At 46.1% G+C, this 24899-nt stretch overlaps 1 protein-coding gene across 1 annotated transcript; it reads right to left on the reverse strand.

The window, feature by feature from the left end:
- Window positions 1-18008: 18008 nt before the first annotated feature.
- Window positions 18009-19786, reverse strand: Il3 (interleukin 3). Its single transcript, XM_026400183.1, has 5 exons — window positions 19619-19786; window positions 19487-19522; window positions 18392-18478; window positions 18204-18263; window positions 18009-18101 (listed from the first exon to the last, which is right to left on the reverse strand). Exons 1-5 carry the CDS (start codon window positions 19784-19786, stop codon window positions 18009-18011), a joined length of 444 nt encoding a protein of 147 aa, XP_026255968.1.
- Between the last annotated feature and the right edge of the window lie 5113 nt (window positions 19787-24899).

The raw sequence follows: 24899 nt of genomic DNA on the forward strand, positions 1-24899 counted from the left end.
GGAAAAACTACAGGCTCTTGAGGGGCTGACAAGTGTTTGATTTTCACAATGAGTTTAGAGAAAACAGCATAAGTCGGTGTTTACACAAGGGATCCGGCTCAAGCTGCCCATGCTGGCTGTAGGACTGTGGGTCCACACACCTCCATTTCTGTGTGTGTGTGTGTGTATGTGTGTGTGTGTCACATGCAGTGAGAGTGAGTGTGTCGGTCTGTACTCATAAGTGCATCTTGGAGGGGAAGATATATAAGGGTGCATCTGTGTGAGCCTGCTCCCTGTTACCTGCTTTGCGAGAGGTCTCTAGGTCTCATGGGAAACACTCTCCATGCTGGGCATCATGTTTCTGGGCCACAGAGTGATGAGGTCAGACACAAACAAGGACATTCTGATGGACTCAGAAGGCCAAGTCCTCAGATAGCAGGTAGACCTCATGGCCTGACCACTCTGGTCAGAGTCTGTGGCCCCAGCAAGTTTCACCATGTGGTGGGGATTTTGCTGCCCTTGCCCAGGCAAGCCAGGCCTTCATCTTCCAGGCCCCACTGGGGTCCCTGCCAGGATCTGGGGCCCACCGTGAGGCTAGTCTTACCCTTCGGAACCTGATGGAACATTCCCAGGTGGCCAGACTGGGCCTAGGAGGGTGACATGTCCAGGTGCTGGAACTTCCTCCACCTTTCCCACCAATCCTTTGCTCAGCTCCTTCCACGGGAGTTCTCGGAGCGCAGGAGAGGGGATGAGCAGAGATGGAGATAAACACACATTGGGGGTCTGAGTCACATAGGCCTGGAGGCTGGGAGTCACAGACAGTGGCTAAGGGGGTAGCAGCCAGGGAGGCAAAGAGCTGGTGTGGCCCCTCTGGGATAGAAGGTCACTTTCCTCCTAGAAATGAGTTGTTACAGCTCAGAAGGGCAACAAGCCTCTCCTATGTAGCCAGTCCCTGTGCTGGAGGAGGGATACCTGCGACCCTCCCACTGGCCCTCACGTCTGGCTCTTGAGACTTTCAGTGGTAAGAAAAGTTCAGATTCACCTTCCTCAGGTTGGGGGTCCAAGAGAATTGGAGAGCTTCCTTGGAGGCTGCCTCCCAGTAAGGGTTAAGTGGGCAAGTAGAAATCAGGTGGACAGGTTGGGATGTGGGAGAGGTGGGGAAGAGGAGATGGGGGAGAGTGTATTGGCATCAAGGGGCCTGGGGGTTTTGTAGCAGATATGGTAGAGAAGATAGGTTCTAGAGAGACTTAGGAGGTAGAATCTTGGTGATGTAGTAGACTCATTTGTTCGATATTTATTGAGCACCTACTAGGTTCTCAGCAAGGAAGAAAATTTGTTTTTGTTTTTTTTTTTAATTTTTTTATACTTTTAGTTTTTTTTAAAATTTTTTTATACTGTAGATTGAACCCAGGGGTGTTTAACCACTAAGCCACATCCCCAGGCCTTTTTATTTTTTATTTTAAGTCAGGGTCTTTCTAAGTTGCTCAGGATCTCACTAAGTTGCTGAAGCTGGCTTCTAAGCTTGTAATCCGCCTGCCTCAGCCTCCCAAGCCTCTGGAATTACAGGTGTGCACCATTGCACCCAGCTGGTTTGTCTTGATTCTATATAAGCCACTTTGGGTAGAACCACAGGAGCCTGCTTCCCTTCTCTATGTGCCACAGCCCTACCTGACCCTCCAGGAGAAGCACTCCAATGGTGCCTGGCAAGAAAGGGAGATGTTAAGATGACGGGAAATGGTCAAGGTCTTGCTTTCATGGACTTAGTAACTCCACTGATAGGAAAACAAAATTAATCTACTTGCCCGCCCCACCCCATGTCCCAAAGTGTGCTTTTGAATGTTAGCAAGAAGAGTTGGAATCACTGTCTATGTGACTAGGATGGGTACCCAGAGGACAAAGGGGCAGGTCCTCAAGGTCCAAAGGTCCACAGGAAGGTTTAGGGCTTCCGAGGCTATGTGCACAGGACACAGATTTGGGAGAAGTCCAAGTTCACATGATAGCTGAGGTCATGAGGTTTACTTAAGAAGAAAGGCTGAGGGCCAGAGCAGCTGTGATTAAGGGGTGAGGGCAAGTGACAGGCCAGTGGCCAAGAGCCTGGGGAAGGCCAGCAAGGAAGGAAATCAGGAGCCATAAGGACAGACCCGTGCCAGCAGTGTGGCCTGTGGGTGCCAAAGTCAGCCTGAGCAGGACAGAGATCCAGGGGCTTGGGGATGAGGTTTGTGGGCAGCCACATATCTTTCTTCTGGAAAGATGACATCAGGACTGAGGCCATGACAGAGGCAGGCATTCCTAGATTGCACATATGGAAAGAAGTGGCAAGAGATAGCATCAGTCTGACTGTGCTGACTCAGGGCCCCCGATGGGGCTGCGGTGGAGCAGAGGCGGTGGTGCGATCCCTCTTGGAACCCTGCTCAGACAGCCAGAAGAGAACCTTTGGAAGGAGTTTCCTATGCGTATCCCTCCCCACAGGCTCTGGAAGAACCGGGGGCTGGAAGCCACCCGGGGATCCTTATCGCAAGAGGAAGTTATCATGGGGGAAGGAAATGGGCCTCGTGGGATGTTCACGTGGACATCTCAGATGATTTGAGCTTTCTTTATGCCTGTAGCCCCTTGTCCTCACAGGGGGTCAGAGATCCGGGAGATCCTTATGCAGCCCAGTTCACACCATCAATGACAATAGAGCCAGGATTTGAACCTATTCTGTTCCTGATCAGAAAGTCAGGAAGTCGGGGCTGGGGATGTGGCTCAAGCGGTAGCGTGCTCGCCTGGCATGCGTGCTGCCCGGGTTCAATCCTCAGCACCACATACCAACAAAGATGTTGTGTCCGCCGAGAACTAAAAAAAAATAAATGTTAAAAATTCTCTCTCTCTCCCCTCTCTCTTTAAATAAAAAAAAAAAGTCAGGAAGTCACCTGACTGGACCAGCAGCGGGGTGGACAGAGCATACCTGTCCCCCTCAGGTTAGCTGTAAATGGAAACTCCTGCCAGGTGTTCCCAGGAAGTCTGGAGTAGCCTATGACTGCCCCAGGGTGGTATGGGGGCTGAAGGCAGAATTTCCCTAGCAGATCCCGCCACACAAGCAACTCTACGGTCCAGGCTTGGGCTCTTGGACTCAGCCATCAGCAATCCCTGGGTAGTCCAGGAAAGTTCCTCTTTTTCCCTGATTAAGCTGCCTCATCTGTATGATGAATTAATTATTGCTGTCTCTCAGAAGGAATTGTTGCTGGTCCCAGGAACCCTTGTGAGAGAACCTTCCCAGGGAAGAGAGAGTGCTCCAACATCTCCCTCAACTCTGGGAAGTTTCTGAAGCCCAAACTATGCAGAGGACCAAAGTCTTTCTGGAGTTTTTAGGGACACCTGCTCTATTGCCCAATCCAAGCCCCAAAGCACATCTTTCTAGATAGATGTGGTAAGGTGGAGATACCAGCATCCATCCAGAGGGCTCATAGGGTCCTGCATTACCCTGAAGGACCCTGAATGGCTCATCCTTCCGTGAGAAGGGGGGGTTCTTATCACTCCTGGCCTCACCAGACACCAGCCCAGCTTCTATTCTTGCCATTTCAGCTCCAGGCTGACCAGTCCTGCACCCCCTGTCTAAGTCCCCAAAAGTACACTTCAAAAAGGCCAGGCTGGGGCTGGGGATGTGGCTCAAGCGGTAGCACGCTCGCCTGGCATGCGTGCGGCCCAGGTTCGATCCTCAGCACCACATACAAACAAAGATGTTGTGTCCGCCGAGAACTGAAAAATAAATAAATAAATAAAATCAATCTCTCTCTCTCTCTCTCTCTCTCTCTCTCTCTCTCTCTGTCTCTCAAAAACTCTCTAAAAAAAAAAAAAAAAAAAAAACGGCCAGGCTGCCCCGGAAAGACTCTAGTTCTAGCACTGATCCTTGAGTATCCCCAGGTCCCTAGCACTAGTGGGTCCTGACCCTCTGGGAGGCTCTGAGGGTGGTAAACCCCAACCATGGCTGAACTCTGCATTCATTCAACCAAGGTTTCAAAAGGGTCTGCAGCATTGCAAGCCTCACAGGTCCCTTGCACTTGGAGAGCTCGTGTCTGTGGTGCCATGGGGTGGGGAACAGAGATGGCAAGGCCCAGACTCACAGGCACAGTATTAAGGGTGCCCACCAAGACTTGCGTGGCAAATGCACAGCTATGAGGAGGTAGTCATGAAATGAGAGCCAGGCAAGTTAAGGGAAGGCTGGGGGCTTGTTGGGGTGTTGAATGGAGCAGGTGAGTGAGGAGTCTTTGGTGCTGAGGTCTGGCTCAGGCAGAAGGGTGGATATCTGGGTCATCTGCTGCAGTGGGGGAGATCCAAGGTAATAGATTTGGGAATCAACCAGAATGGACTGGGTGTGTGTGATAAATTTGAAAAGCCAGGAGACCTCCAGGAAGATCGATCAGTTTTCACTTTGTGTCCAGAGATCCAGTCCCAGACACTGGGGAGACAGTGGTGAAGGGGGTGCTCCTAGCACCAGAGGAGGTGTGTGGATTGAGTGGGCCATAAGTAGTACCAGAGATGCCAGCTTTTAAGGATGGGTCAAGGGCACCAAGACATACTTATTTGCTTCATTCCTTACTCTTGGGGTTCCTCACTATTTCCCCAGGATGTGGCAACTACACCAAGCCCACAAATTCACACAGCCCATATGACCACCAGGCATGCCCGCCAGGATTCCCTCTCTTACCTTTGCCTGCTACTTGCCTGGAGTACTCCCTCCAATGCTGGGAATGCATCCCCAGCCCTAAATCTCTGCCTGGAGCCTTAACCCCAGGTGGGAGGGTCATCAGACACCCAGAGAGAACACTGCCTTCATCTGCCTCCTTGTAAAGAGCCATTGGGGGGCTACATGAGAAAAATTAAAAGGAAGAGAATTGAGACTCAAAGATTTTATAACTTCTGGAAGTTCAGAAGTTATCTAGGCCAAGGTGCTGGGGAAGCCACAAACCCCTGCTTAGCTCTCTCACCAGCCTGTCTCTGAACTAGTGGGTCAGAATCAATGTGGCAGATACAGCTTTTGGTTCTCAGCAGGATGGAGGGTTCTTCCTAGATCTCCACCAACTCCCTCAGACTCTCCCTGGGGCCCTGTTTGCTTCTGGGTTTTTCAGGTCCCAGAGAGCCCCAATCTTGAACCTCTGCTCCCTGTTTTGCAGCAGTGACTCTGGACACACACACACACCCCCATGCTCCTCCCAGCCCCTCATAGGAGTGAGGACCCCCTACATCCTCAGGCTGAAGGACCAGCAGGAGTAATGATTCAAGTGACTATGAATCCTGAAGAGCCCTCCTCTCAGCCCCAGGCCCACCATAGATACTTCCCTATAAACACACACTAATTCCCACACCCTCGGGCCACATTCCAAAAAGGGTGGTGCCACGGTGTTCCAGTAGCTTCCAAGTTGCTGGATAGCAACTCCCTTGGTGTTCAGCAGCTGGAGCAGGACAGACTTGCCCTCAGACTTGGCTGCTTCTGACTGCAAAACTGCTTCCTTAACTCTGAGCCCCAGCTGACTCAACTTCTCAAGGGGACAAAGACTTTTGTGAGTGTTGGGGAGACATAATGGAGATTTGCAAGTGAAGATGCTTCCCAATTACTGCCTAATGAAGGAATTTTTTCTGTTTGGGTTGACTGGAGGCATCTCCTCCAACCTCAGTCCCCCTGTCCATCAAAAAGAGAAGTAGTAGTTGGGTGTGGTGGTGCACCCCTGTAATCCCAGCAGTTTGGAAAGCTAAGGCAGAAAGATCACAAGTTCAAGGCCAGCCTCAGCAACTTATCAAGGCCATAAGCAACTTAGTGAAACCCTGTCTCAAAATAAAAAATGAAAAGAGCTGGGGGGACGTGGCTCAGTGGTTAACCACCCCTGGTTCAATCTCTGGTACAAAGAGAGACAGACAGAGAGAGAGAGAGAGAGAGAGAGAGAGAGAGAGAGAGAGAGAGAAGGAGTTTCCAGGGTCTGCATCAGTCTCCAGAGCCTTCAACGCTGGAGTGGGGTGCAAGGGTAGATGTAGTCTTCCCCAGTGAGAATTGTCCCTGTGCAGGCCCCTCCCTAGGGTCCCAACACCTCCCCACACAGCACCCAGAAGCAAATGCCAGGGTGCTGAGCTCAGCTAGCCACAGAGTGACTGAGCCACACCCATTTTCCTGGAAAGAGCCAACAGGAAATACCAGGACAAGCGAATATCCTCCCTAGTCCTGCACCCTGTACTGCCTGGAAGGACGAGGCCCCAAGCTGCCAAGGGCCCAGGGCCATGCTTTGTAAGAACAAGCAGCCCTTGAGCCTGGTCCTTAGCGTGGGGAGAGCAGGGGCATCACATTTAGCATCTGCCCACTGCCTGGGTAGTTCCACCAACCCTGCCTGATTCAAGGCACACAGCCCCTCTGAAGGGTAGCAGTGGCTGCATGGGAGCTGGAGGAGGCCATGACTACCAGGGAATGTGGGGACAGGTGTGAGTGAGTAGTCTGTTTCTCTCAACAGCTCTATGAGGAGTGGGGGAGGGGAGATTCTGAAAGAGGGAGGCCACCACTCTGGATCTAAGTTCTGGTTGTGTAGGGCAGGGTGCTGCTGTGTAGGAAGAAGGGTTAGACAACCAGGCACAGTGGTGCACATCTGTAATCCCAGCAGATCAGGAGGCTAAGACAGGAGGATCACAAGTTCAAAGCCAGCCTCAACAACTTAGAGAGCCTCTGCCTCTAAAAATATAAAAAGGGGCTGGGGATGTGGTTCAGTGGTTAAGCACTCCTAGTTTCAGTTAAATCCCTGGTACCAAAAAGAAGAGGAAGAAAAAGAAGGAGGAAGAGGAGGAAAGGGGTCAGACAGACATGTGGAGGTTTTGGATGGTTAAACATTGTGGTGATTAGGTACATGGATAATGGAGCTGGAATACCAATACTATGTCACACTCTGGGGGCTGGAACCAGGAGGCTGTTGATCCAGAAGGTACCTCTGGGGGCCTGAGTCCAGGCAAGGGGAGACCCCAGGAGGGCCCTGGATGAGATTAAAGATTTTGTGTGCCCCAGTGGGCACTGGCTAAAGCACTGTTGCTTAAGGATTCAGAGGCTCTGGAGTCACATTCCTTTCATTTCTCTGTGCCTCCGTTTCTCCATCTGTACAATGGGGATAATCATCAACTTCATCATGTCATTCATTGCAGGGATTCTTTGAGTCCCTTCTAGATGCAACAGGGCTGCAGCAACTTTGCCTGATCCATCTCACCTCCATGAGCCTTGACTTGAAGTTTTCAAGGGAAAAATTGAATACCCTCTCACCCTGCCCTCCAACCCGACCCACACCACCTTCACCTTCTCTCCCTCTCTTCTACCATGTGTCCCCCTCAGCCTTCTGGGCCTGGGGATTCACCTCTGCTGTCAGCCCCTTTCCTCAAGCACTCCTCTCCCTCTGCCCCAGTTCCTTTCTGTTGGTGCCAAACACACAGTGTGTGGCTAATCGTCCCTCTCCCTGTGTCCAACACTCCTCAGACCATGGACAGCCAGTCTTGCCATCTCCACAGAAGCCAGGATGGCTGGGCTGGCCTGAGATCAGGGAAGAAGGAATCAGGGACATGTGGCTGGGCTCCAGGGACAAAAGCAGTGACCAGGGGCCCAGCTTCTGCCTTGGCTACCTGGACCCTACCACATGGGTGGTTCCAGTGTCAGGGCTATCCTGTACCTCAGTTACCCTGCCCTGTTAAAATTCCAGGCCCTTGCTCCCAAGTGCCCAACTCCTGCCTGCATCTCTCCCATCCCTCCTCTGCCTGATGGACTCTGTTCCTCCCTCAAACCTCCTGGGCATCACCCAGGTGGAAAGTACCTCTAGTGAGATCCATATTCATTCATCTATTCATCTGTTACAGTCTGTAATAACTTCTATCATACTGTGCCAGGCAAACTGGACACATCAGGAGGACCCTGAAGGGTATTGCCAACCCCTACCGGAGCATGGGGAAGCCATACGGGTCCTTGAGTTCCATTTCAGATGGGGGCTCAAGGCCAGTCTGGAAGCAGTGAAGCCCCCACTTGGAGCAGAAGGGTTTGCATCATGAGGTGAGGTTGGCCAGGGTCCTGAGTTCTACCTTCTTTAGGCGCTTGCTTTTCTGGCAATTTTCTCTTTGCTATATTCTTCTCCATTTCCAAAAATTTTAATAAAGAGTAGATATGCTCTCCTGTGTTACCATTCCAGAAAAGAGCTATATTTTAGTGAGGCATGGTGCCACATGCTATAATCCCAGTGGCTCAGGAGGCTGAGGCAGGAGAATTGCAAGTTATAAGCCAGGCTCAACAATTTAGCAAGGCTCTAAGCAACTTAACAAGACCCTGTCTCAAAAGGAAAGAAAAGAAAAAACGAACTGTGAATGGGGCTCAGTGGTTAAGCACCCCTGGATTCAATCCTTCCCCTCCCCCTTGAAAAAAGCTGTATTTTAAAAGTTAAAATGAAAAATAAAATTTCTGGCTGACTGATGTACTCTGCTTTCCTGAGAAAGCACCTTGGATGAGGGAAGATAGGCACACTGGCTCTGCAGTGGGCATCCTGGGGTGTATGATGGGGCATTGCTGCCCCCTGGTGCAAATTAGACTTATAGGCCTGGCCAATGCACAGTCTGTGCAGGCTTAGGAGAAGCCAGATAGAAGTGACAGTTTACGATATGTAAGCAGCCTCGGGCTCCCCATTGGGTCAGGGAATGATCAGCCCCTTCCCTGAAGATGGCCAAGCATGACCCAGTATCAGTCCATTTGGGCCACTATAAACAAATTACTACAAACTAGTGATTCATTAAACAAAAGAAATTTCTTTCTCACAGTCTGGAGGCTGAGAACCACAACTGAGATTCATTTGGTAGGATGTCCCCACTTCTTGGTTAATGGACAGCCATTTCACTGTGTCCTCACATGGCAGAAAGTTCAAGGGACCTTTCTGGGGTCCTATTCATAAGGATACTGATCTCATTCATGAGAGCTCCCTTTCATGACCTGATCACCTCTCAAAAAAAAAAAAAAAAAAAAAAACCTGCTTCCAAATACCATCACATTGGAGATTAGGTTTCAACATAAGACTATGTATGGGGCCATCCCTTTCCCTGAGGGGCAGACACTGGCAGAGCCTAGCCTTTGCTGCAGGACCACCCCTTCTGACCAGCAGACTACCAGGGAGGTCAAGCCCAGCGGCTCAGATCCACCCACTCCAACTTACTCAGGACCCAGACCCAGGATGCAGTAGCATTCACTGAGGAACACCAGCAGGGTCTGGAAGCCCAACATCAAGGTGAGGTACAGACAATCTGTACAGATATTACAAGAATATAGGGAAGAAACTGTAATATCTCAGATCCACACTACAAGAAAGGAAGACACATAGACAACATGAAAAAACAAGGGAGGAAAGTGCCCCAAACAAACCAGGATACTATAATAACAAAAGCCATGGACAACGAAGTCAATGAAATGTCAGAGGAGTTCAGAAGTTTCGTAATTAAAGTGATCTGTGAATTAAAGGATGACCTAAATGAGCAAATATGGGCAAAAATTGATCACTCCAACAATGAGATAAGAGAGCAAATACAGTTAGCAAAAGTTTACTTCAAGAGAGAGATTGAGGCCCTGAAAAAAAAACAGTCATAAATCCTTGAAATGAAGGATACAATAAACCAATTTAAAAAAAACTCAATAGAAAGCATAACCAACAGACCAGATCACTTGGAAGAACATCAGATAATGAAGACAAAGTATACAATCTGGAAAATAAAATTGATCACACAATGAAGAAAGTTAGAAACCAGGAAAAGAATATCCAAGAATTATGGGACAGCATCAAAAGACCAAATACAAGAGTTATTGAGATAGAAGAAGGCACAGAGTTTCTAACCAAAGGAATGTACAATCTCTTCAATGAGATAATATCAGAAAATTTCCCAAGCTTGAAGAACGAATTGGAAAACCAAATACAAGAGGCTTACAGGACACCAAATGTACAAAAATTACAACAGATCTACACCAAGGCACATTATAATGAAAATGCCTCGCATACAGAATAAGGATCTTAAAAGCCACAATAGAGAGAAATCAGATCACATATGGGGGAGACCAATTTGAATCTCAGAAGACTTTTCAACCCAGACCCTCAAAGCCTGGAACAACATATACCAAGCTCTGAAAGAAAATGGATGCCAACTGAGAATTTTTTTTTTTTTAAGAGAGAGTGAGAGTGAGAGAGAGAATTTTTTAATATTTTTTTTTTTTTAGTTTTCGGCGGACACAACATCTTTATTAGTATGTGATGCTGAGGTTGGAACCAGGACCACACGCATGCCAGGCCAGCGCGCTACCGCTTGAGCCACATCCCCAGCCCCCAACCGAGAATCTTATATCCAGTAACAACGAAGCTTTAGATTTGATGATGAAATAAAAACCTTCCATGATAAACAGAAGTTAAAAGAATTTACAACTAGAAAGCCTGCACTACAGAACATCCTCAGTAAAGTATTCTACGAAGAGGAAATGAAAAACAATGATGAAAATCAGCAGAGGGAGGGATTACACTAAAGGAAAACCTAATCAGAGGAGAAACCATTCATGTTAAATACCAAAAATAAACAAAAATGCCTGGGAATACAAATCATGTCTCAATAATAACCTTGAATGTTAATAGCCTAAACTCACCAATCAAAAGACATAAACTAGCAGACTGGATTAAAAAAAAAAAGATCTAACAATATGCTGCCTCCAAGAGACTCATCTCATAGAAAAAGACATTCACAGATTGAAGGTGAAGGGTTGGGAAAAATCACACCATTCACATGGACTACGGAAGCAACCAGGGGTTTCCATCCTCATATCAAATAAAGTAGACTTTAAACTAAAGTCAATCAAAAAGGACAAAGAAGGACACTACATACTGCTCAAGGAAACATACACCAATAAGACATAACAATCATAAATATATATGCCCCAAACAATGGAGCAGCTATGTTCATCAAGCAAGCTCTTCTCAAGTTCAAGAGTCAAACAGACCACAATACCATAATTTTGGGTGATTTCAACACACCTCTTTCATCACTAGATAGATCTTTCAAATAAAAGCTAAACAAAGAAACTACAGAACTCAATAACACAATCAACTTAGACTTAACTGACATATGTAGAATATTCCATCCTTCAGTGAAGGGATATATTTTCTTCTCAACAGCACATGGATCCTTCTCTAAAATAGACCACATACTATGCCACAAAGCAATTGTTAGCAAAAATTAAAAAGTAGAGATATTACCCTGCATTCCATCAGATCATAATGGAATGAAATTAGAAATCAATGATAAAATAAGAAATAAAATCCACTCCAACACCTGGAGACTAAATAATATGCTACTGAATGAACAATGGGTTACAGAAGACAGTAAGGAGGAGATTAAAAAAAATAGAGGTGAATGAGAACACAGATACAACATATCAAAATCTCTGGGACACTATGAAAGCAGTTCTAAGAGGAAAGTTTATTGCATGGAGTTCATACCTTAAAAGAAGAAAAAGTCAACAAATAAATGACTTAACATTACACCTCAAAGCCCTAGAAAAAGAAGAACAAATCAATACCAAAAGCAGCAGAAGATAGGAAATAATTAAAATCAGAGCTGAAATCAATGAAATTGAAACAAAAGAAACAACTGAAAAAATTGACAGAACAGAAGTTGGTTCTTTGAAAAAATAAATCAAATTGATGGACCCTTAGCCATGCTAATGAAGAGAAGGAGAGAGAAAACTCAAATCACTAACATACATGATGAAAAAGGAACCATCACAACAGACACTACAGAAATACTGAAGATAATTAGAAATTATTTTGAAAACTTGTACTCCAATAAAATAGAAAATATAGAAGACATCGACAAATTTCTAGAGTCATATAATTTGCCCAAATTGAATCAGGATGCTATACACAATTTAAACAGATGAATTTCAAGTGACGAAATAGCAGTCTACCAACCAAGAAAAGCCCAGGACTGGACGAAAACACAGCCCGAGTTCTACAAGACCTTTAAAGAAGAATTAATACCAATACTCTTCAATTTATTTCAGGAAATAGAAAAAGAGCAGCACTTCCAAACTCATTCCATGAGGCCAATATCATTCTGATTCCAAAACCAGGCAAAGACACATCAAGAAAAAAAAAAAAAAGAAAAGAAAACTCCAGACCAATATCTCTAATGAACATAGATGCAAAAATTCTCAATAAAATTCTGGCAAATCGAATACAAAAACATATCAAAAAGATCAGGGACTACGATCAAGTGAGATTCATCCCAGGGATCCAAGTTTGGTTCAATATATGGAAATCAATAAATGTAATTCATCACATCAATAGACTTAAAGAATCATATGATCATCTCAATAGACACAGAAAAAGCATTTGACAAAATACAGCACCATTTTGTTCAAAACATTAGAAAAACTAGGGATAACAGGAACATATCTCAACATTATAAATGCTATCTATGCTAAGCCCAAGCCAACATCATTCTAAATAGAGAAAAATTGAAAGCATTTCCTCTAAAAACTGGAACAAGACAGGGATGCCACACTGGCCAGAGCAATTAGACAGATGAAGGAAATTAAAGGGATACATATAGGAAAAGAAGAACTCAAATTGGAACTATTTGCTGATGATATGATTCTATATCGAGAAGACCCTAAAAGTTCCACCAGAAAACTTCTAGAACTGGTAAATGAATTCAGCAAAGTAGCAGGATATAAAATGAACACCCATAAATCAAAGGCATTTCTGTATATCAGTGACAAATCCTTAGAATGGGAAACAAAATACCCTACTTTCAATAGCCTCAAAAAAAAAAAAAACATTTGGGAATCAATGTAATGAAAGAGGTGAAAGATCTATATAATGAAAACTACAGAACCATAAAGGAAGAAATCAAAGAAGACCTTAGAAGATGGAAAGATCTACCTTGCTCTTGAATAGGCAGAATTAATATTATCAAAATGACCATGCTTCCAAAAGCACTATACAGATTTATTGCAATTCCATCAAAATTCCAATGACATTCCTCATAGAAATAGAAAAAGCAATCATGAAATTCATCTGGAAAAATAAGAGACCCAGAATAGCTAATCCTTAGCAGGAAGTGTGAAGCAGGTGGCATCACTATACCAGACCTCAAACTATACTACAGAGCAATAGTAACAAAAACATGATGGTATTGGCACCAAAACAGACTGGTAGACCAATGGTACAGAACAGAGGACACAGAGACTAACTCATAAAACTACAATTATCTTATATTAGACAAAGGTGTCAAGAACATGCATTGGAGAAAAGATAGTCTCTTCAACAAATGGTGCTAGGAAAACTGGAAATCCATATGCAACAAAATGAAATTAAACCCATATCTCTCACAATGCATAAAAATTCAAAACGGATCAACGACATAGGAATACAACCAGAGACCCTGCGTCTAATAGAAGAAAAAGTAGGCCTTACTCTCCATCATGTGGTATTAGGCCTCAACTTCCTTAATAAGACTCCTCTGGTGCAAGAATTTAAATCAAGAATCAATAAATGGGATGGACTCAAACTAAAAAGTTTCTTCTGAGCAAAAAAACAATCTGTGAGGTGAATCAAGAGCCTACATCTTGGGAGCAAATCTTTATCCCTTACACATCAGATAGAACACTAATCTCTAGGTTATAAAAAAAAATCAAAAAGCTAAACAACAACAAAAAAACACAAATAACCCAATCAATAAATGGGCCAAGGACCTAAAGAGACACTTCTCAGAAGATGATGAACAATCAATTAACAAATGCATGAAAAATGTTCATCATCACTAGCAATGAGAGAAATTCGAATCAAAACCACTCTAAGATTTCATCTCACTCAAGTCAGAATGGCAGCTATTATGAAGACAAACAATAAGTGTTGGTGAGGATGTGGGGGAAAAGGTACACTAATACACTGCTGGTGGGATTGCAAATCGATGCAACCAATATGGAAAGCAGCATGGAGATTTCTTGGAAAATTGGGAATGGAACCACCATTTGAGCCAGCTATCAGATCTCTCCTCAGTCTATATCCAAAGGACTTAAAAACAGCGTACTACAGGGACACAGCCACATCGATGTTTATAGCAGCACAATTCACAATAGCTAAACTGTGGAACTAACCTAGATGCCCTTCAATAGATGAATGGAAAAAAATGTGGCATATATACACAATAGAATATTACTTTGCAAAAAAGAAAAAAGAAAAGAAAATCATGGCATTTGCAAGTAAATGGTTGGAGTTAGAGAAGATAATGAGAAGTGAAGTTAGCCAATCCCCCGCCCCCCCAAAAAAATGCTGAATGTTTTCTTTGATACAGGGAGGCTGATTCATAGTGGGATAGGGAGCGGGAGCATGGGAGGAGTAGACGAACTCTAGATAGGGCAGAGGGGTGGGGGGGAAGGTAGGGGGCATGGGCTTATTAATGATGGTGGAATGTGATGATCATTATTATCCAAAATACAGGTATGAAGACACAAATTGGTGTGAATATACTGTGTATACAACTAGAGATATGAAAACTTGTGCTCTATATGTGTAATAAGAATTGTAATGCATTCCGTTGTCATATATAAATAATTTTTTTAAAAAAGAATATGAATGGGGACATAAACATTCAACCTAAGTCTACAGCATGCAGAAATTCCCCCAACCTGACCAAGGACTGATCACCACTCAATATAAGGCTGTGTGTGGGCCAGGCTGTGCTGGCCCCAGGAAAGGTCTGAAATTTGCAGTTAAGGGTAAGCCTGAGTGGTGAGGCCAGTGGTCACCCTGAACTCCAACCTGGCCCCAGGCTGCAGGCTGGACTATTCCAGAAGAGGGGAAAGGATGAACATCTAAAAAGGCCCACTCCTGTCTCAAGTGTGACACCTCTACCAGTCACTCCTGCTCCTGCCATGGGTCTTGTCCATCTGGCCACCCTCCCCAACACCTACCTGCTCATCTTCCTGCACCAGTTCTATGTCTGACCCCACCACTAACCCCCGCCTACTGCAGTCATTGCTCACTAACACAGAGCCTCCTCCCCACCCTGTATCCAGTGCCCCGCCCAGGCCTGGGGAGGGAAGGGAGAGAGATTGAGGAAGAGTTGTAGGCTTCTTATCAGAATCCACTCCAGGTCATCTTTCTGCTCCATGAATGCTCTCAGGTCATTTTTGGTCTCAGTTTGTTATTCCCTCTGTCCAGAGCTCTTTTCCCTAGATTGTCACATTGCTGGCACTTTCTTGTCACTCAGTTCTCAATCCAAGAGAGGCTTTCCCAAACAATCCCATGAAAAGCAACCTCCTAGACCCTCCCTGCCGTCTGTCTATTTCACTGCCATATCGCCAGCATCCAATATAGGGTCTGCCACTTAGGTGTTCAGCCAATCAGTGCTGATTAAGAACTACCAGTGCCATGCAGCCTGGGGTGAGAATAGTGTGGCTCCAGGACCAAGGGCCAGGAGCTTCAGGAAAGGGGGAGGGGACAGCCAGGCAAGAGCAAAGAACCAACAGAGTGCTGGCTCCCTGCCTGCACCTCAAGTGAGGGAGGCTCCAATCGCTGATGAAAGTTTAGCAGACTCCCAGGGGATAGAGTCTGCTTTGAGGTGTTTGCCAATTTCCATGGTGTAAATACTCTCCCTGTGGCCAATTTCAAGTTACTGATAATTTAATAACTAGCTGGCAATTTTTTAAAAAGATTTAACAATTAATTATTTGAGCCAATAAAGCTCACTACTGGCCCTGGGTCTCCATAGGACCAGGTGTGGGAAAAATATGGCTTGATAGGCCACAAGGCAGTGGATATCATCACCACAGAGGAAAGGACAGCTGAGCCTCACACCAAAGAGCAAAGTGATGACAAGCAGGGATTCATCGTGGGAATATGGGGACAGAGCACAGACGCTGCTTTATCAAGATGAAAACAGGACTAGCCACCAGGTGCAGGAGGGAGGGTCTTTGGGTGGGGATGTGGGAGGTTGAGCAGGTGAATTGGAAAATGCAGTCTAGATCCAAACAATGCATCTCTCAGACCCATCAGTCCTGGACTAGGGTGCACCCTAGGCTTAGTAGCATACTCCCCCTAGTGGTCCTTCCAGAAACTGCATCAGTGTCTCCAATACCCTGAGTCAAGTCCAACAAAATATTCCCCTGATCTCTCACCAGTTCTTCAGTGAGCCAGGATAGGGAGAGGTGAGGCAGAGTTAGAAGAAAGTGATCTATTTGAGAACATAAAGGTTTGTAGGAGATTGAATGTAGAGGAATACATTTTTGAGCTAGTAGTAGATAAATCTGCTACCTTTTATACTATTCAAGCAGATGGGCTGTTCCTTATTTATAACCTCAAGTGAGGAATGGATCAAGGTGGAAAGGAGAAAAAAAGAGGGGAACAAGACCCCGACATATGATTTCTACATCTATTTCTCCCCACCCCTTCTCCCCTACTTCCCCAGACTGGAGGAGGCAATACTGGGCAGGGGAGCCAGAAGGGAGGCACACAGGGCTAAAGGATCAAGTGGCAGACAGAACCGCACCCAATGATGTCCCATCCTCCACCAGTCAAGAGAGTCTGAGCCACCTAGGGCCACATGATTGTCCTTACACTCCTCTTTCAGGAAAGAGCCCCACTGTGGGTCAGTGTGTACAATTCAGAGGTAGCCAGCATTGGAGCTGGTCTCTTACATGCCAGTGTAAGAGCCTGCAGGCTAAAGGAAAGGTGAAGGTTTAGAGTTATGAAGACAGATGTGTGGTACTCTAGGAAGACAGAGAAGACTATTGGCTGGAGTATATAAGAGGTTGGCAGTTGTGGGGAAATATAAACAAAAAGTAAAGGTAAGCCCTATGAGCTATCCCAAGGACATGGACATAGACAAGGTCTGGAAGACCCCACAGATTGAAGAACTAAGTGTCAGACCAACATTGTCAGGCTTGCATTTTCTAAACCTCAATCTGGCTCCCCAGTTGATCAGATTGTTAATGAATGTGTTCTAGGGCTGGTCTGAAGCAGGGAGGCCTGCAGGAATCTACTAAATCAGACAAGAGAGGCTGGAGACTCCAGGCTTGGAGAATCTTGAAGGAGTGGAACTGTGGAGTCTGGGTGGTCTGTATCCCCAAGCCTGCTGCATTGTGGGGACTTAGGGAGTGTTTATTGCTGGACTTGCCCTGGGAGGAGTTGGGGATGCTGCTGCAGTTTTTTGAATGACCACTAGGTGGAGCCATTCCACGGACTGTGGAGGAGCAGCACCTGAATCGAGCAAGTCCCGAGGGCACTTGCTGTGTGAACTTAGGCAAGTTGCTCAGCTGCTCTGAACTTCAGGGTTCCCATAAAGCAAAGCATATTTTCTGGTAGGGTGAGGACTAAGTTGGCATAGAAAAAAATGCTCAGATCCATGCCTCGTACATGTTGAGAGTTCTGTGCCGCTCGTCATTACTAGGGTTATCACCTATCAGGGCATGGAGGTGATGGGAGGGTGGTGAGAATATGAACTAGGACAGCATCCACACTGCAGTCTAGAGCACCGAAAAGTCATGGTACACATCTAGAATGCTAAGACCCGAGTCAAACTGAGACACTGGTAACAAAGTTCAGGGAATCTGGTTTATTTTCACACATGCCTAGAAACCTGTTTAAAACCTGAGGTACAAATGAACATGCTCCCAGGCCTCCTGGAGTTCAATTTTGTTTCAAAAGAAGCAAGACCTGGCTCCTCTGCTAAAATAAATACATATTACAGAAGGTAATAAATAAATAAATACATAAATAAATAGACTCAATGGGATGAAATTGAGAACATAATTGTGCAAGGTCAAAAGGGAGCTGCACATTCCAGAAATTAGATGATTAGCAATTTATCTGATGCTACAGGAGAGAATGTAATCCTTCCAGTGCTGGACTGTGTGAAAGATATCCAGAATCTTCAGATGCTCTGCTGTTTTGCGCATCCCAAGGTCCCATGCTGAGAAGACCCAGGGACAGAGCCAGATGTCTGATGGGGGACTTTGGGGTTCAATGCTGAATCCAGCTGTCCTCAAGGATGTACAGATAGTACTGAAGTTTCTTCCGGAAGTCATCCCAGTTGCCCTTTCTGATAAAGATGGGCTGTGAAGAAGCCAAGAAGATGGAATTAGAGGAGTCTGGGTTGTAAAGGGGATGGCAGGCTGAGTGTTGCCACCTGCAGGGGCATCTGGAGGGACAGCTTACCGTGGATGTGGTCGTGGGTGCGACTGTGGGCTCTTCGTTGGACAAGCATGTCTTAAGAAACTATGGAAGAGACCAAAGCAGACAGTCAGAGACTCCCCCAGAAAAGGAGTAGACCCTGATATTCTCCTTCCCAGAGGTTGGGCAGGGTCAAGGCAGGGATCTCAAATACCTTCTACAGGTTCACATACCTTTAGTCCGCTACTGATGTTCCCTTTGTTCGTCAAATCATCAGCAGCTTTCAAGAATTTATTCAGATTTTGCATCCGAGAGATATTCTAAGGGGACAAAGAATATATATAAGGGCTGGAGAGTTGGGACATGTCCTTCCCATGACCAGACTGCATAATCTTCTGAGCCTGCTGTCAGGGGTATCGTTGGATAACCTCCTCCTGGTTCCCTCCTTGCCCCAGGTGGGTCCCTGAGCTGCCCTCAAAGGCATGATCCTTGAAGCAAATGCATACCTCAGCAAGGCCTCCTTCCCCCAAGCACCAACCCCTGGCACCATATGAGCTACATAAAGAGCCTGGGTAGATTTTTCTATACTTGGGGATAAAACAACTCCCAACAGAAGCTTTAGAAAAAGCAGAGGGTTGGCCAGAGAAGTATTTGTGCCCAAGAACTCAGATATCAGGATTGATGCCTTAATCAAATTAAGGGTTTCTAGAAATCAGCAAGAAAATCACCAGGACAACAGCATGCAGATGGGTGAACTTTCCCAAAGAAGGGAAATATAAATGGCCGGTAAACTTGGGAAAGATCTCAATTGCATGTTCAAACCAAAATATACCAAACAAACAAAGGTGAGACATAACCATTGCAGCTGATTGGAACTATGAAAAGTAGCTGTAAATGATAATCCCTGGGGCTGGTGAGAGTAGAAAACACAAACACTATTTTTTAAGGGAAAGGAAGGAAACAGGTACATGACCAGGGGAAATTCTAGTCTGCCAACCTGGTGGCTGCTCCGCTGAAAACTGAGCTTAAGGCCCCTGGTGTTATTCAACTAGAGCTTCCTTTTCATTTCCTAATTTAAAAAAAAATCTTTCATTATTAAAGCCATGGCTGGGACCACATAGTAAACACCCGTTAAGGGCCATTCTCTGGTCTGGGAACATTAAACACATTGCATTATTTGATTCTTACAATCACCCCACCAAGATGAGTTCTATTCTACAGATTAAAAAAAAAAAATGATGCTAAACCAGGTGGAGTGACAACTGAGGTCACCCAGAGGAGGGGTGGATTGGGATCTGGTGTGCCCAAGTGCAGGGCTGAACTCTTACCCTCAAGTGCCATCGGTCTTCCTTGTTGGTGGAGTTCTGTAGGGACAGAAGGAGAGAGGGTCATGAGGCTTGTTGGCCTGAGCCACCCACCTGAGCCAAACTGCCCAGAACAACCTTATCCCAGCTACTCACTAAAGGCAAAGGCGTAGGATCCTCTAGGTTCCTTCTAATTTCCTGGATCACTGTATTGCAGCCCTCGATCAAGGGCTGCCCGTTGTTAGCTCGGGGCCCAGAGCAGAACAGGAACAGGAGCAGGAGCAGGGTAGAGAGGCTGCTCATGTTCAGGCTGGCAGGATGCATTCTGTCTTGTCCTGGTCCTTCGTGAGGTTCTCAGGAGTCCACAGAAGCCTTCTGTCTTATATGTGCAGCAGCAGCGTGCCCACAACCCCAGACCAGGGGTGTGCAGGGGGGGCGGGCATCGGAAGGATCTTTATCTGACATGGAACCTTCTTAGAAAACCACAGACTTATTCATCACTTTCTAGTACTCAGATCAGCAAAATGGGGAAACAGATTACATACAGGGTATCTCCTCCTCGTATAGAGATGGGCAGAGTGGAGCCAGCTTAGAGGACCCTCTGACAGGTGGGAGAGGCCTGACCATGAGCTCACCAGGCCTCTTGTCCAATGGGGCCTCATCCTGCCATCCCCTGAACAGTTCTGACCCTCACTGTCCACTCTGCCTTGCACTACATTATCCAGGTACATGGCCAGGTGAAGGCCCACTGGAAACAAGAGTTTGAGAATCTGTCACATGGTCAACTTGACACCCTCCCAATGCTGAGTTACTAGTGTTCAAGCCCCCAGTGATTTATCCTGTGGGCTCTGGGCAGCTTCTCTTTGACACTTGTTTTTCCTGGTGGGTGGCAGATGGAGCTAGGCACTAGGAGCCCATTTCATTTTCTTTTTGGTCTGAGAGCAGCACAGCCTGCCTCTGCCTGATTGTGGAGGCTCAACCCCTGATAGAGGCCTAGCTGCAGGCTCTGGGCTGTCCCTTTGGTAGCATGGAGAGCTGGATTCAGGGACCTGAAGAGAGTAGTGGCCCTTGAGGAAACTGTCATGGGAAGTCGGGGAAGAGGGCTGGCCTTGGAAGTTCAGGAGGCAGAATTGGCAATATTTGAGGTGTGAGGGCAAAAGAAGAGAGGAGAGGAAAACAACTCCCTGGTTTCAGACTGGGTCTAGTTGCATTGCGGGGCTCTGAATCCCTGTCTGTGCTGGAATATGGATTCGGTGGATAGAGAAGAAGGGGGATGAGGTGGGGGGAGTGTTGCAGAGTTTGGAGAGAACAGGGACAGACCATGGGGAAGTCCAGAGAACCTGAGAAGCCACAGCCAGAGAGAAAGAGAGGAAACCAGGAGGGTGATGGCCCAGGGGACAGTCCCTGAAAGAAGAGGTGGTCCCCCTGCCCATGGGGCATAATGGGCAGGCCCTGGCATAGGCCTGGAATGTGGTTTTTGTGAAGGTCTAAGTGTGACAGGGTATGGGAAAGAGTTCTGTGAGATGACTGGGCTGTGGAGGGGCAAGCTGAGAGGCAGGAGAAACCAGGGTTTGGGTTGGGAGCGGCGTGATGTGATTGGCATGGGGAAATGATGGAAAGGTCATGCTACGCAGGGGAATTTAGGTGCTTCCGAATACACGGAAAGACGATGAAGAGGCTGTGACCCAAAGCAATGTCCTGCACCAAGAGGCATTCTGGCATCTGAACCCAGAGCCTCTTACAAACCTAGGGGAAGTCTCAGAGCAATACACAGGAGCCTTAGGACCAATCTGGGTGCCCAGGGGACACATCCATCCAACGAACTTTTGTTAAGTCCTTACTGTATGTAGGCACCCGGAGTAAAGCATATGTGGTCCCCTCCCATAAGAGCTCAGTCTTGAGGGAGAGGGTGATTTAAAGCCTTGCTCAGTCCTGCAGCACCAACACCACCGCGGCGCTCGCTAGAGGGGGTGACTCTCTGACCGTGCCCCAAATTTTCTGAATCAAAAACTTCATTTTGACAAAATCCTCAGATGATTCACATGACATCTGAGAAGCAACCTTACTTTAAATAGGGTCCCCTGTGCTCCCCCCAGGGAACAGGGCTTATTTCCTAAATGCTCCACTGTGGTTTGGTGTCCTCCCCACAGGGAATGGGTCTTATTTCCTGAATGCTCTACTGTGGCTTGGTGTTACTTTCTATAAAAGTTTTGAGGATCTGTTGACAATGTAATTTCTTTTCTCTCTCTCTCTCTGTCTTGTAGAGAAAAACTTCATTTTTTAAATCTAAGTGGGATTATATATATATATATATATATATATATATATATATATATATATATATATATATTTGGTACCACGGATTGAACCCAGAGTCACTTTATCCCTGAGTCACATTCCAAGCCCTTTTTATTTTTATATTTTGAGACAGGGTCCTGTGCAACTTAGTGAGAACTTGTCTCAAGTCTTTAAAAAAAGGCTGGAGTTTCATCCCCAGAATAATAATAATAATTATATATTATATTACATATTAATGTAACATTACTATGTTAATAGATTTAATACATAATAATATAATTAGTATTAATACAATATTATCATATAATGTTATTATATTAATATAATATTAAGATGTTAATAATTGATATTATATTTAATAATATAAGTGAGATTTATATAATTATATATCATAATTATTATAATATTGATAAACATTATTATAATAAAGTAAAAATAAATCAATAAAACTTCAGATTTCATGTTGTATCATAATAGCAAAAAATCCTAAGCAATAGTATTAGAAATGTTGGTATTTCTCTCCTTCTCTCTCTATTGTTGTTTTTTTGTTTGCTTGTTTCTTGGTGTTTTACAGTGCCAGGGATCAAACCCAGGATCTTGCACATGCTAGGCGAGTGCTCTACCACCAAGTATATCCCCAGCCCTGTCCCTTGTTTTTCAAATAATTACAAAGTTTATTAAAGGAGAAGGGGCTGAGGTTTCGTAGTGGGGACATTGGAAGACCCGTGGGGTTTCCATTTGGGTTGAGTGGGGTCGAGGGGTATGATGAGGTGTGGATCTGGGGAAGCTCAGTCTGGCTTGAGAAAGCTGGGAAGGGTCAGGACAGCAGGTCCTATGGACCGGAGGTGGCGGGAGGCTGTCCTAGGCTGATTCTGGTGTGAATGGAGAGAACTGGATGGAAGTCATGGCTTCCCAGCCAGCTTATTAAGCTTCTAAGAAGTGCCAGGAGTGACATTCTTTGATTTCACTCATTTGTTTAATCCTCAAAATTGGCCTAAGAAGCTGGTTCTAAAATCATTTCTATTTTTCAAGTGGCAAAACCAGGGCTCAGAGAGGCTGAGTTTGTGGAGCTAGGAAGTGACATCACCAGGATTGACTGTCAACAGGTCTGATGTTCAAAAGCGCTGGAAAGGGATAGACTTAGGGGATGATGCACCCTGACAGGAGGGGATAGGAGGGTGAAGCCATATGGCCACTAGGATTATTGACAAAGAGGTCCCTGGGTCCTCTAGGGGAGTATTCATTGTGTAGGGGGGACAGGAATCAGTGACATTGGGCTGAAGAGTGAGGCGGGATGAGAATGATGGTAGAATATTCTTTTTTTTTAACATTTAGTTTTTAGTTGTAGATTTACACAATACCTTTATTTTTTTTTTTAATGTGGTGCTGAAGATCGAACCCAGTGCCTCATGCATGCTAGGCAAGCACTCTACCTCTGAGCCACAACCCCAGCCCCCTCACAATCCCAACCCCTGTAGAAAATTCTTCAAAGGGTTTTTTCCCCTCCTGAAGGGAAAAGAGAGAAATCATGAGGGTCAGAGGATCTTTTCTGGTGGGGATGCCCAAATATGTCTGCTAGAGACCGGCTTGGGTGTGCAAGATGTCCAGATGGTGGCCCAGCACCAGCAAAGCCTGACAGGGACACAGGCATGTGCAGGGAGGGTCTCCATTACTTATCCCCCTGAGGTTAGAGGACGGTGGCTTCTGCATTACCTGTGAGATAAGAGGCAAGGGCAGCCCCTGAGTGTTTGGGAAGATGGGATCAAGGTGGGTGGCTTTAGCTGATTGCCTGGGAGTGTCCTTGAGGAGCTAAGGTCAGAGGTCAAGAAGATTGAGAGAACCAAGCTTCTGAAGGGCAAGAGAACAGAAGGCCCCTGAGGGGCGATGGGAGGAAGCCATGGGCTTGGAGGGAGCAGAGGGCAAGAGGAAGGGAAGCAGGAAGTTGGGTGGCCCAGCCTCCCTGCAGAAGCCTTTGATTTGTTTTGATTTTGTTGTTTTTTCAGTACTAGGGATTGAATGTAGGAGCACTCTGCCACTGAGCTACATCCTCAGATCTCATTATTTCTTATTTTGAGATGGATCTTGCTAATTTGCCCAGCTGGCTTCAAACTTGTGTTTTTTTCTACTTCAGTCTGGTTACAGGTGTGCATCACCAAGCCCATCCCAGGGAGAGGCCTTTTGAATGCAACATAACTACTGGTCAAGGAAACAGGCAGGATTGGAGAGGTGTTCCGAACAAAAGTTACTATTAAGAAAGGGCTGCCCAACTGCCAACACTACAGACAACTAGGTACCCGCTACTCTGGTGACCTCCCATTAGAATGGGGCTGAACCTGGGCTTCCTGGGAGTCTCTTTGAGGTTCACGAGGTTATTTTTGTTTTGGTACCAGGGATTGAACCCAGGGGCACTTAACCACTGAGCGACATCCCCAGCCCTTTTTATGTATATTTTTTTTGAGACAGGGTTTGCTAAGTTTTTCAGGGCCTCACTAAATTGTGGAGGCTGTCGTTGAACTTGCAATTCTCCTGCCTCAGCCTCCTAAGCCACTGGGATTACAGGCATACCCCACTGCACCTGGCTGGTTTGCCTTGATTCTACAGGAGCTACGTTGAATGAAATCACAGGAACCCACTACCCTTCCCTTCCACAGTCCTGCCCGAACCTCCAGGAAAGGTCTGGCCCCTTGTAAGATATTAATTCCACCCAAGTGTTTGCGTCAGCCCTGCCCAGGGAACCACCTCTGCAGGCGAGCTGATTGCTATCAGAAAGCCAAAAGAGCCGCATGTGCCCACACCTGGGGCAACCATGAGGGAGGACGTACCAGCTAGGACAGGATAGCCAGCCCAGAATGCTGCCTGGAGTCTGCAGGACAGAGGCCCTGGAGGTTTAGGGATCTCCAAGCCTTGGCTGACAGATTTCTTTGGGCCTGGCTGGGCCCCTCCAGTGTCGGAAGTTCCAGACCTTGGAGTCCTATCCAACTAGAGGCCCATACCTGCTTCTTCTCATCACTCGCCCCCATAGGCCTAGTGGAATTTTCTGAGGTACCTGCTACCGGCAGGACTCAGGCCTCAGTCACTATAACAAGATCCTCTGCTACCCTTTCCATGATATCTCATGTCAGATCGTGTCTGCCCATGA

This window comes from Urocitellus parryii, chromosome 1 (genome assembly GCF_045843805.1).
Source record: "Urocitellus parryii isolate mUroPar1 chromosome 1, mUroPar1.hap1, whole genome shotgun sequence".
NCBI lineage: Eukaryota > Metazoa > Chordata > Mammalia > Rodentia > Sciuridae > Urocitellus > Urocitellus parryii.

Excerpts from the sequence above, each read along its gene's own strand:
- Il3 (XM_026400183.1), bottom strand. The coding sequence starts at position 19,786 with ATGCATCCTGCCAGCCTGAACATGAGCAGCCTCTCTACCCTGCTCCTG. Across the intron at positions 18,479-19,486 it reads AAGACCGATGGCACTTGAGG|AATATCTCTCGGATGCAAAA; the intron begins GTAAGAGTTCAG and ends TTGTCCCCTTAG. Across the intron at positions 18,264-18,391 it reads ACATCAGTAGCGGACTAAAG|TTTCTTAAGACATGCTTGTC; the intron begins GTATGTGAACCT and ends TCTCTTCCATAG.